We start from the raw sequence: 12,459 nt of genomic DNA on the forward strand, positions 1-12,459 counted from the left end.
AACAACAATTATGTGGGAGAAGTGTGGGAGGTGGGCAGATTAGAAAGGGTAGTGAGTGGTGGAATGAAGAAGTAAGATTATTAGTGAAAGAGAAGAGGCATTTAGACGATCTTTGCAGAGAAATAATGCAAATGAGTGGGAGATGCATAAAAGAAAGAGGCAGGAGGTCAAGAGAAAGGTGCAAGAGGTGAAAAAGAGGGCAAATGAGAGTTGGGGTGAGAGAGTATCATTAAATTTTAGGGAGAATAAAAAGATGCTTTGGAAGGAGGTAAACAAAGTGCGTAAGACAAGGGAACAAATGGGAACTTCAGTGAAGGGGGCTAATGGGGAGGTGATAACAAGTAGTGGTGATGTGAGATGATAGAGTGGCAGATATAGGGTGTTTTGGTCGAGGTGGTGTGCAAAGTGAGAGGGTTAGGGAAAATGATTTGGTAAACAGAGAAGAGGTAGTAAAAGCTTTGCGGAAGATGAGAGCCGGCAAGGCAGTGGGTTTGGATGGTACTGCAGTGGAATTTATTAAAAAAGGGGGTGACTGTATTGTTGACTGGTTGGTAAGGTTATTTAATGTATGTATGATTCATGGTGAGGTGCCTGAGGATTAGCAGAATGCTTGCATTGTGCCATTGCACAAAGGCAAAGGGGATAAGAGTGAGTGCTCAAATTACAGAGGTATAAGTTTGTTGAGTATTCCTGGGAAATTATGTGGGAGGGTATTGATTGAGAGGATGAAGGCATGTACAGAGCATCAGACTGGGGAAGAGCAGTGTGGTTTCAGAAGTGGTAGAGGATGTGTGGATCAGGTGTTTGCTTTGAAGAATGTATGTGAGAAATACTTAGAAAAGCAAATGGATTTGTATATAGCATTTATGGATCTGGAGAAGGCATATGATAAGAGTTGATAGAGATGCTCTGTGGAAGGTATTAAGGATATATGGTGTGGGAGGCAAGTTGTTAGAAGCTGTGAAAAGTTTTTATCGAGGATGTAAGGCATGTGTACGTGTAGGAAGAGAGGAAAGTGATTAGTTCTCAGTGAATGTAGGTTAGCGGCAGGGGTGTGTGATGTCTCCATGGTTGTTCAATTTGTTTATGGACAGGGTTGTTAGGGAGGTGAATGCATGAGTTTTGGAAAGAGGGGCATGTATGCAGTCTGTTGTGGATGAGAGAGCTTGGGAAGTGAGTCAGTTGTTGTTTGCTGACAATACAGCACTAGTGGCTGATTCATGTGAGAAACTGCAGAAGCTGGTGACTGAGTTTGGTAAAGTGTGTGAAAAAAGAAAGTTAAGAGTAAATGTGAATAAGAGTAAGGTTATTAGATACAGTAGGGTTGAGGGTCAAGTCAATTGGGAGGTAAGTTTGAATGGAGAAAAAGTGGAGGAAGTGAGGTGTTTTAGATATCAGGGAGTGGATTTGGCAGCGGATGGAACCATGGAAGTGGAAGTGAATCATAGGGTGGGGGTGGGGGCGAAAATGCAAAAATGGGTATGTTTGAAGGAATAGTGGTTCCAACAATGTTGTACGGTTGTGAGGTGTGGGATATGGATAGAGTTGTGCGCAGGAGGGTGGATGTGCTGGAAATGAGATGTTTGAGGACAATGTGTGGTGTGAGGTGGTTTGATCAAGTAAGTAATAATAGGGTAAGAGAGATGTGTGGTAATAAAAAGAGTGTGGTTGAGATAGCAGACGAGGGTGTTTTGAAATAGTTTGGTCACATGGAGAGAATGAGTGAGGAAAGATTGACCAAGAGGATATATGTGTCAGAGGTGGAGGGAACGAGAAGTGGGAGACCAAATTGGAGGTGGAAAGATGGAGTGAAAAAGATTTTGAGTGATCGGGGCCTGAACATGCAGGAGGGTGAAAAGCGTGCAAGGAATAGAGTGAATTGGAACGATGTGGTGTACCGGGGTCGACGTGCTGTCAATGGATTGAAGCAGGGCATGTGAAGTGTCTGGGGTAAACCATGGAAAGTTCTGTGGGGCCTGGATGTGGAAAAGGAGCTGTGGTTTCAGTGCATTATTACATGACAACTAGAGACTGAGTGTGAACGAATGGGGCCTTTGTTGTCTTTTCCTAGCGCTACCCCACACATATGAGGGGGGAAGGTGTTGTTACTCCATGTGTGGCGGGGTGGCGATGGGAATGAATAAAGGCAGACAGTATGAATTATGTACATGGGTATATATGTATATGTCTATGTGGGTATATATATGTATACATTGAGATGTATAGGTATGTATATTTGCAGGTGTGGATGTGTATGTATATACATGAGTATGTGGGTGGGTTGGGCCATTCTTTCGTCTGTTTCCTTGCGCTACCTCGTTAATGCAGGAGACAGCGACAAAGCAAATATAAATAAAATATACATGAGAGAGAGAGAGAGAGAGAGAGAGAGAGAGAGAGAGAGAGAGAGAGAGAGAGAGAGAGAGAGAGAGAGAGAGAGAGAGAGAGAGAGAGAGATAGCATTTGTGTGTGTGTCCCTGGAAATCAGCCTGCTTGAGGTTACATATCAAGTAAAGTAGAGGGTTACTTTTAACAATTCTGTATCTAAGTCAGCTTACAAAATACTGTACAGGCATATAAGAGACCTTTTCACTTCAAAGGAGTCCATACTGTCTGTGCTACTGAGTATAGTACAGCTTTGGAGCTGTGAGTATACAATATGAGTATATTATTAACATCTATTCATTCATTATACATATTCACCATTTCCTGTGTTAGCAAGGTAGCATTAAGAACAGAGGACTGAGTCTTAAGAGGGAATATCCTCACTTGGCCCCCATCTCTGTTCCTTCTTTTGGAAAATTAAAAATGGGAAAGGAGGATTTCCAGCCCACCGCTCCCTTCCCTTTCAGTCGCATTTTACAAAACGTAGGGAATATGTGAGAAGTATTCTTTCTCCCCTATCCCCAGGGATAGGGACGTGTATGTATATACATGTGTATGTGGGTGGGTTGGGCCACTCTTTCGTTTGTTTCCTTACGCTACCTCGCTAACGTGGGAGACAGCAACAAGATGAAAGCCGGCAAGGCAGCAGGTTTGGATGGTATTGCAGTGGAATTTATTAAAAAAGGGGGTCACTGTATTGTTGACTGGTTGGTAAGGTTATTCAATGTATGTATGACTCATGGTGAGATGCCTGAGGATTGGCGGAATGCGTGCACAGTGCCATTGTACAAAGGCAAAGGGGATAAGAGTGAGTGCTCAAATTACAGAGGTATAAGTTTGTTGAGTATTCCTGGGAAATCATATGGGAGGGTATTGATTGAGAGGGTGAAGGCATGTACAGTGCATCAGATTGGGGAAGAGCAGTGTGGTTTCAGAAGTGGTAGAGGATGTGTGGATCAGGTGTTTGCTTTGAAGAATGTATGGGAGAAATACTTAGAAAAGCAAATGGATTTGTATGTAGCATTTATGGATCTGGAGAAGGCATATGATAGAGTTGATAGAGATGCTCTGTAGAAGGTATTAAGAATATATGGTGTGGGAGGCAAGTTGTTAGAAGCAGCGAAAAGTTTTTATCGAGGATGTAAGGCATGTGTACGTGTAGGAAGAGAGGAAAGTGATTGGTTCTCAGTGAATGTAGGTTTGCAGCAGGGGTGTGTGATGTTTCCATGGTTGTTTAATTTGTTTATGGATGGGGTTGTTAGGGAGGTGAATGCAAGAGTTTTGGAAAGAGGGGCAAGTATGAAGTCTGTTGTGGATGAGAGAGCTTGGGAAGTGAGTCAGTTGTTGTTCGCTGATGATACAGCGCTGGTGGCTGATTCATGTGAGAAACTGCAGAAGCTGGTGACTGAGTTTGGTAAAGTGTATGAAAGAAGAAAGTTAAGAGTAAATGTGAATAAGAGCAAGGTTATTAGGTACAGTAGGGTTGAGGGTCAAGTCAATTGGGAGGTAAGTTTGAATGGAGAAAAACTGGAGGAAGTAAAGTGTCTTAGATATCTGGGAGTGGATCTGGCAGCGGATGGAACCATGGAAGTGGAAGTGAATCATAGGGTGGGGGAGGGGGCAAAAATCCTGGGAGCATTGAAGAATGTGTGGAAGTCGAGAACATTATCTCGGAAAGCAAAAATGGGTATGTTTGAAGGAATAGTGGTTCCAACAATGTTGTATGGTTGCGAGGCGTGGGCTATAGATAGAGTTGTGCGCAGGAGGGTGGATGTGCTGGAAATGAGATGTTTGAGGACAATGTGTGGTGTGAGGTGGTTTGATCGAGTAAGTAATGTAAGGGTAAGAGAGATGTGTGGAAATAAAAAGAGCGTGGTTGAGAGAGCAGAAGAGGGTGTTTTGAAATGGTTTGGGCACATGGAGAGAATGAGTGAGGAAAGATTGACCAAGAGGATATATGTGTCGGAGGTGGAGGGAACAAGAAGTGGGAGACCAAATTGGAGGTGGAAAGATGGAGTGAAAAAGATTTTGAGTGATCAGGGCCTGAACATGCAGGAGGGTGAAAGGCGGGCAAGGAATAGGGTGAATTGGATCGATGTGGTATACCGGGGTTGACGTGCTGTCAGTGGATTGAGTCAGGGCATGTGAAGTGTCTGGGGTAAACCATGGAAAGTTGTGTGGGGCCTGGATGTGGAAAGGGAGCTGTGGTTTCGGGCATTATTGCATGACAGCTGGAGACTGAGTGTGAATGAATGGGGCCTTTGTTATCTTTTCCTAGTGCTACCTTGCACACATGAGGGGGGAGGGGGATGGTATTCCATGTGTGGCGAGGTGGCGATGGGAATGAATAAAGGCAGACAGTGTGAATTGTGTGCATGGGTATATATGTATGTGTCTGTGTGTGTATATATATGTGTACATTGAGATGTATGGGTGTGTATGTTTGTGTGTGTGGATGTGTGTGTATATACATGTGTATGGGGGTGGGTTGGGCCATTTCTTTCTTCTGTTTCCTTGCGCTACCTCGCAAATGCGGGAGACAGCGACAAAAAAAAAAAAAAAAAAAAAAAAAAAAATATAGGGGAGAAAGAATACTTCCCACGTATTCCCTGCGTGTCGTAGAAGGCGACTAAAAGGGGAGGGAGCGGGGGGCTGGAAATCCTCCCCTCTCACTTTTTTTTTTTTTTTTTTTTCCAAAAGAGGGAACAGAGAAGGGGCCCAGGTGAGGATATTCCCTCAAGGGCCTAGTCCTCTGTTCTCAACGCTACCTCGCTAATGCGGGAAATGGCGAATAGTATGAAAGAAATATATATATATATATATATATATATATATATATATATATATATATATATATATATATATATATATATATATATGTGTGTGTGTGTGTTAGCAAGGTATCGCAAGGAAACAGATGAAAGAATGGCCCAACCCACACACACATGCACATATACATACCTATACATTTCAACATATACATATAAATACATACACAGACATATACACATAAACACATGTACATACTTCATACTTGCTGCCTTTATTCATTCCCATTGCCACCCCGCCACGCATGAAATGACACCCCCTGTTAACTGTGTTAGCGAGGTAGCGCAAGGAAACAGATGAAAGAATGGCCCAACCCACCTACATACACATACATAGGGTGGGGGAGGGGGCGAAAATTCTGGGGGCCTTGAAGAATGTGTGGAAATCGAGAACATTATCTCGGAAAGCAAAAATGGGTATGTTTGAAGGAATAGTGGTTCCAACAATGTTGTATGGTTGCAAGGCGTGGGCTATGGATAGAGTTGTGCGCAGGAGGATGGATGTGCTGGAAATGAGATGTTTGGGGACAATGTGTGGTGTGAGGTGGTTTGATCGAGTGAGTAACGTAAGGGTAAGAGAGATGTGTGGAAATAAAAAGAGCGTGGTTGAGAGAGCAGAAGAGGGTGTTTTGAGGTGGTTTGGGCACGTGGAGGGAATGAGTGAGGAAAGATTGACCAAGAGGATATATGTGTCGGAGGTGGAGGGAACGAGGAGAAGAGGGAGACCAAATTGGAGGTGGAAAGATGGAGTGAAAAAGATTTTGTGTGATCGGGGCCTGAACATGCAGGAGGGTGAAAGGAGGGCAAGGAATAGAGTGAATTGGAGCGATGTGGTGTACTGGGGTTGACGTGCTGTCAGTGGATTGAATCAAGGCATGTGAAGCGTCTGGGGTAAACCATGGAAAGCTGTGTAGGTATGTATATTTGCGTGTGTGGACGTATGTATATACATGTGTATGGGGGGGGGGGTTGGGCCATTTCTTTCGTCTGTTTCCTTGCGCTACCTCGCAAACACGGGAGACAGCGACAAAGTATAATAAAAAAAAATAATATATATATATATTTTTATTTTATTATATATATATATATATATATATATATATATATATATATATATATATATATATATATGCCTACACATGCACATATACATACACAGACATATACATATATACACATATACATATTCATACTTTCGGCCTTCATCCATCCCCGTTGCCACCCCACCACACATGAAACAGCATTCCCCCCCAAGGTAGCGCTAGGAAAAGACAAAAAAGGCCCCATTCGTTCACACTCAGTCTCTAGCTGTCATGTATAATGCACTAAAACCACAGCTTCCTTTCCACATCCAGACCCCACAAAACTTTCCATGGTTTACCCAAGACACTTCACATGCCCTGGTTCAATCCACTGACAGCACACTGACTCTGGTATACCACATCATTCCAATTCACTCTATTCCTTGCATACCTTTCATCTTCCTGTATGTTCAGGTCCCAATCACTATCTTTTTCACTCCATCCTTCCACCTCCAATTTGGTCTCCCGCTTCTCCTCATTCCCTCTACCTCTGACACATATATCCTTTGTTAATCTTTCCTCACTCATTCTCTCCATGTGAAAATACCTTTTCAACACACCCTCTTCCGCTCTCTCAACCACACTCTCCCTATTACTACACATCTCTCTTACCCTTCCATTATTTACTCGATCAAACCACCTCACACCACATATTGTCCTCAGACATTTCATTACCAAGACATCCACCTTCCTCTGCACAACCCTGTCTGTCTAAAGCCCATGCTTCACAACTATATAACATTGTTGGAACAACTAGTCCTTCAAACATACCAATTTTCGCTCTCTGAGATAATGTTCTCACCTTCCACACATTCTTCAATGCTCCCAGAATCTTCGCCACCTCCCCCATCCTGTGACCCACTTCCATGGTTCCATCCGCTGCTAAATCCACCCCCAGATATCTAAAACACTTCACTTCCTCCAGTTTTTCTCCATTCAAATTTACCTCCCAATTAACTTGTCCCTCAACTCTACACCTAACAACCTTGCTCTTATTCACATTTACTCTCAGCTTTCTTCTTTCACACACTTTACCAAGCTAAGTCACCAACTTTGCAGTTTCTCACCCAAATCAGCCACCAACACTGTATCATCAACGAACAACAACTGACTCAATTCCCAAGCCCTCTCACCCAGAATAGACTGCATACTTGCCCCTCTCTCCAAAACCCTTGCATTCACCTCCCTAACCACTCCATCCATAAAAATAAACAACCATTATTATCATCATTATCATTATTATTATTATTATTATTATTATTATTATTATTATTATCATTATTATTATCATCATTATTATTATTATCATTATTATTACTATTATTATCATCATTATACAAAATCGGTTTCCCGCGTCAGTGAGGTAGCACCAAGAAACAGACGAAGCATGGACCATCCACTCATCTAAAAATATATATACATAAACGCCCACATATCAACATATACATACATATACATGCACATACGCAGACATTACATACATACACATGGACAAATTTATACATGCTTGCCTTTATCCATTCCTGGCGCTACCCCGCCCCACAGGAAACAGCATCGTTACCCCTTGCTTATTCACACTCGGTCTCTAGCTGTCACGTGTAATGCACCAAAACCACAGCTCCCTATCCACATCCAAGCCCCACAGACGTTTCCATGGTTTACCCCAGACATTTCACATGCCCTGGTTCAGTCCACTGACAGCACATTGACCCATATACCACATCATTTCAATTCTCTCTATTCCTTGCAAGCCTCTCACCCTCCTGTACGTTTAGGTCCTGATCCCTCAAAATCTTTTTCACCCCATCCTTCCACCTGCTATTTGGTCTCCCGCTTCTCCTTGTTCCCTCCACCTCTGACACAAATATCCTCTTTGTCAATCTTTCCTCACTCATTCTCTGAGTATGTTCAAACCATTTAACGCACCCTCTACTGCTCTCTCAACCACACTCTTTTTATTACTACATATCTCTCTTACCCTTTCATTACTTACTCAATCAAACGACCTCACACCACATACTGTTCTCAAACATTTCATTTCCAACACATCCACCCTCCTCCTTACAACCCTATCTACAGCCCATGCCTCACAACCATATAACATTGATAGAACTACTATTCCTTCAAACATTCCCATTATTGCTCTCTGAGATAATGTTCTCTTCTTCTACACATTCTTCATCGCTCCCAGAATCTTCTCCCCTCCCCCACCCTGTGACTCACTCATTATCATTATCATTACTATCATTATCATATCTACAGCCAAAACTAGTAAGGCCTAACTAAAAATACTTTTTTTTTGCACTCATTGTGTAAAATTCAAGTTTGGCTCACCAATCTCAAAACTTTTAATGTAAGTCTGTCTTCATCACAGTAATCAAACTTTTATGAAAATAGTGAATACAAATGCAAGTCTTACCTCATCAGGCTTTGAAGCCTCTGGTCTCTTCTCAATGTCAACCATGGGCTCAAGATGAGGCATTTCCAGGTCCATGCTGTCCAAGCTATCAGTGGGAAAAGGGGTGGTATTAAACCTATTATAATCATAATTGTATTGTTCTCAAAACCACGTAAATAGAAAAACAATACAGTAATTACATCTACAAGAGTGGAGGTGAAACAGTGGTGGAGTTGATCTGAAAAGTGAGAATGGAAGCAAGGGAAAGTGGTTGGGTGTCTATGAATTGGGTAAAGCCTGTAATTGTTTCCCCATTTGAAGGATGAGGGAGAAAAAGCAAGTGTCATTATCTTCATCTAATAAGTTTCTTCAGGATAGCTGGCAAAGTTTATGGTATGATGCTGACTGACTGAGTGAAAACTTATTCCTTTCACATACTCTCCCAAACTCAGAAACCAATTTCTGCAGTTTCTCACTAAAGTCTGCCACTAGTGCCATGTTATCAACAAACAGTAACTGATTCACTACCCAAGCAACCCCACCCCTACCAGACTACCAGCTTACTTCTCCCCCTAATACCCCAAGACCCCTTTTACAGGGTCTCCTGCAACTTCAAGGCTGTGCTACAATTAGTAGCAGGAAAATCATGGACAACTTTGGTGTAAGAAGGTCCTTGAAGAGATTCCACTCCTTTTCATCTACAACAGTGCTATAAACACATATGTTCAAAAATATATACAGCATAAATATAGATCATTCATATAAACACATTTCATGAAGACATACAACTTAAACATAAAGATGTAAAAGTGCAACCAGAATCATTATGAAACAAACACTTTCGAAACAAACTATCTTTGACATTTTGTCTGTCTTGCCCTCAATGAAGCCAATGTCTAACTGAATTTTCACCTAATATATGGGTTACTGGTGAGTTATGAAATTATTCAATATGAAGCTCTATATTCCTTCTAAGACAAGAATCAAGTTTAAAAAGTAGATCTAGTCAAATATGAACCACCCAGGTGACTTTATACACATATTTCCACGTTTATTACATATTTTGTTTTTCAATTTTTATATAAAAAAGCAGTTTTCAGTCCAATGATTTTTCAAATAAATACTAGTGTCATACATTGAACTTTATGATCTTTGTATTCCAGAAAATTAATATAAATTTCATAATCAAATTTCGTTTTTTGATGGCTAATGACTTTTTTAAATGCACCATAAAATCTTATCATACAGTGAAAGGGTTATCAAGAAACACTGGTTGAGCATCTCTAATCCAAAAATCTGAAATGCTCCAAAATCCAAAACTTTTTGAGCAATGACATGATGTTACAAGTGGAAAATTCCACACCTGACCTCACTTGCCCATGCTGAGCTCTGACGCTCTGTTGGTGCCAGTTTGTTACAAACTATCATTAATGTCAGACCTACGTGCATCACTCTCTGTGCTTTTTTGCTTATTTTCTGCACTGCGTGAACAAGTGCAAGAAAATGATTGCTTACCAGTAGCATATAAATTCAGAGTCAGCAATGAAGATGATACCAAACAACCACAGATTGTCCACATGGGTGGCTGATGTTGGGACACATTAGCTTCTGATGGTTCAAGTGTTACACAAACTTTGTTTCACGTACAAAATTGTTAAAAATATTGTATACTTTACCTTAAGGCTGTGTATAAATTGTATATGAAAAATAATGGATTTTGTGTTTAGACTTGGGTCCCATCCCAAAGATATCTCAGTATCTATTATCATCATGACAAATCTGAAAAACAGGATAATACAGAAACAAATAGGTTAAAACAGAGACATACCTCAATGTTTTGACCATTCAATGGTCTTCCTCAGGAAATACTGATTCCAGCATTCATCAGGACTGTTTTGCAGCAAGTGATGGTCACCCAGTCAGACACCTTGGCATGTTGCTCTCTCATTGGACCACTTGTCCTGCTGCTGCCACCTGTTCACAGCAATCTCCATTGCCTGATGTGACCAGCAGATGAACACAAACCTTGTGTTAACATTGTTCTTAGTCCATTTCTCTAGGTAAGATCTCACACCATCACTAAATGGTCGATGCCATGGCAACTACAGGCAAGTGACAAACCTTTCAGTGATAGTGTGAGACCTTACGTAGAAGAGGAGTCCAATCAGGGAGTGATACGCTAAGGCGTCCAACTGGGTGACCATCACTTGCTGGGAACACAGTCCTGCCGAATGCTGGAATCAGTATCTCCTGAGGAAAGCCACTGAACGGTCAAAATGTTGAGGTATGTCTCAGCTCTACCCTGTTTGTTTCCATACCATCCTGTTTTACACATACTATGTTTATTTTATTCAATATTTATTTTGCTTTGTCACTGTCTCCCGTGTTAGTGAGGTAGCGCAAGGAAACAGACGAAAGAATGGCCCAACCCACCCACATACACATGTATATACATACACGTCCACACATGCAAACATACATACCTATACATCTCAACGTATACATATACATACACACGGAGACATTTACATATATACACATGCACATAATTCATAGTCTGCCTTTATTCATTCCCATCGCCACCTCGCCACACATGAAATAACAACCCCTTCCCCCTCATGTGTGCGAGGTAAAACTAGGAAAAGACAACAAAGGCCACATTCATTCACACTCATTCTCTAGCTGTCATGTAATAATGCACCAAAACCAAAGCTCCCTTTCCACATCCAGGCCCCACACAACTTTCCACGGTTCACCCCAGACACTTCACATGCCCTGGTTCAATCCACTGACAGCACGTCGACCCCAGTATACCACATCGTTCCAATTCACTCTATTCCTTGCACGCCTTTCACCCTCCTGCATGTTCAGGCCCCTATCACTCAAAATCTTTTTCACTCCATCTTTCCACCTCCAATTTGGTCTCCCACTTCTCGTTCCCTCCACCTCTGACACATATATCCTCTTGGTCAATCTTTCCTCACTCATTCTCTTCATGTGACCAAACCATTTCAAAACACCCTCTTCTGCTCTCTCAACCACGCTTTTTTTATTACCACACTTCTCTCTTACCCTATTACTTACTCGATCAAACCACCTCACACCACATATTGTCCTCAAACATCTCATTTCCAGCACATCCACCCTCCTGCGCACACCTCTATCCATAGCCCACGCCTCGCAACCATACAACATTGTTGGAACCACTATTCCTTCAAACATACCCATTTTTGCTTTCCGAGATAATGTTCTCGACTTCCACACATTCTTCAAGGCTCCCAGAATTTTCACCCCCTCCCCCACCCTATGATTCACTTCCGATTCCATGGTTCCATCCTCTGCCAAATCCACTCCCAGATATCTAAACCACTTCACTTCCTCCAGTTTTTCTCCATTCAAACTTACCTCCCAATTGACTTGACCCTCAACCCTACTGTACCTAATAACCGTGCTCTTATTTACATTTACTCTCCACTTTCTTCTTTCATGGCCCCCTTCTCTGTTCCTTCTTTTGGGGAAAAAAAAAAAAAAAAAAAAAAAAAAATGAGAGGGGAGGATTTCCAGCCCCCTGCTCCCTTCCCTTTTAGTCGCCTTCTATGACACGCAGGGAATACGTGGGAAGTATTCTTTCTCCCCTATCCCCAGGGATAATATATATATATATATATATATATATATATATATATATATATATATATATATATATATATATATATATATATATATATATATATATTATTTTTTTTTTTTATACTTTGTCGCTGTC

General features: G+C 41.5%; 1 protein-coding gene across 5 annotated transcripts in view; it reads right to left on the reverse strand.

The window, feature by feature from the left end:
* The window catches only part of LOC139763917 (uncharacterized), a 197,696-nt gene that overhangs the window by 8,577 nt on the left and 176,660 nt on the right, over positions 1-12,459 (reverse strand). For all 5 annotated transcript variants that reach the window (XM_071690358.1, XM_071690357.1, XM_071690355.1 and 2 more), the window contains one exon: positions 8,715-8,799. In XM_071690358.1, the coding sequence (XP_071546459.1) occupies positions 8,715-8,799 (85 nt within the window). The remainder of the gene's footprint in view (positions 1-8,714; positions 8,800-12,459) is intronic.

Source organism: Panulirus ornatus, chromosome 48 (assembly GCF_036320965.1).
Source record: "Panulirus ornatus isolate Po-2019 chromosome 48, ASM3632096v1, whole genome shotgun sequence".
NCBI lineage: Eukaryota > Metazoa > Arthropoda > Malacostraca > Decapoda > Palinuridae > Panulirus > Panulirus ornatus.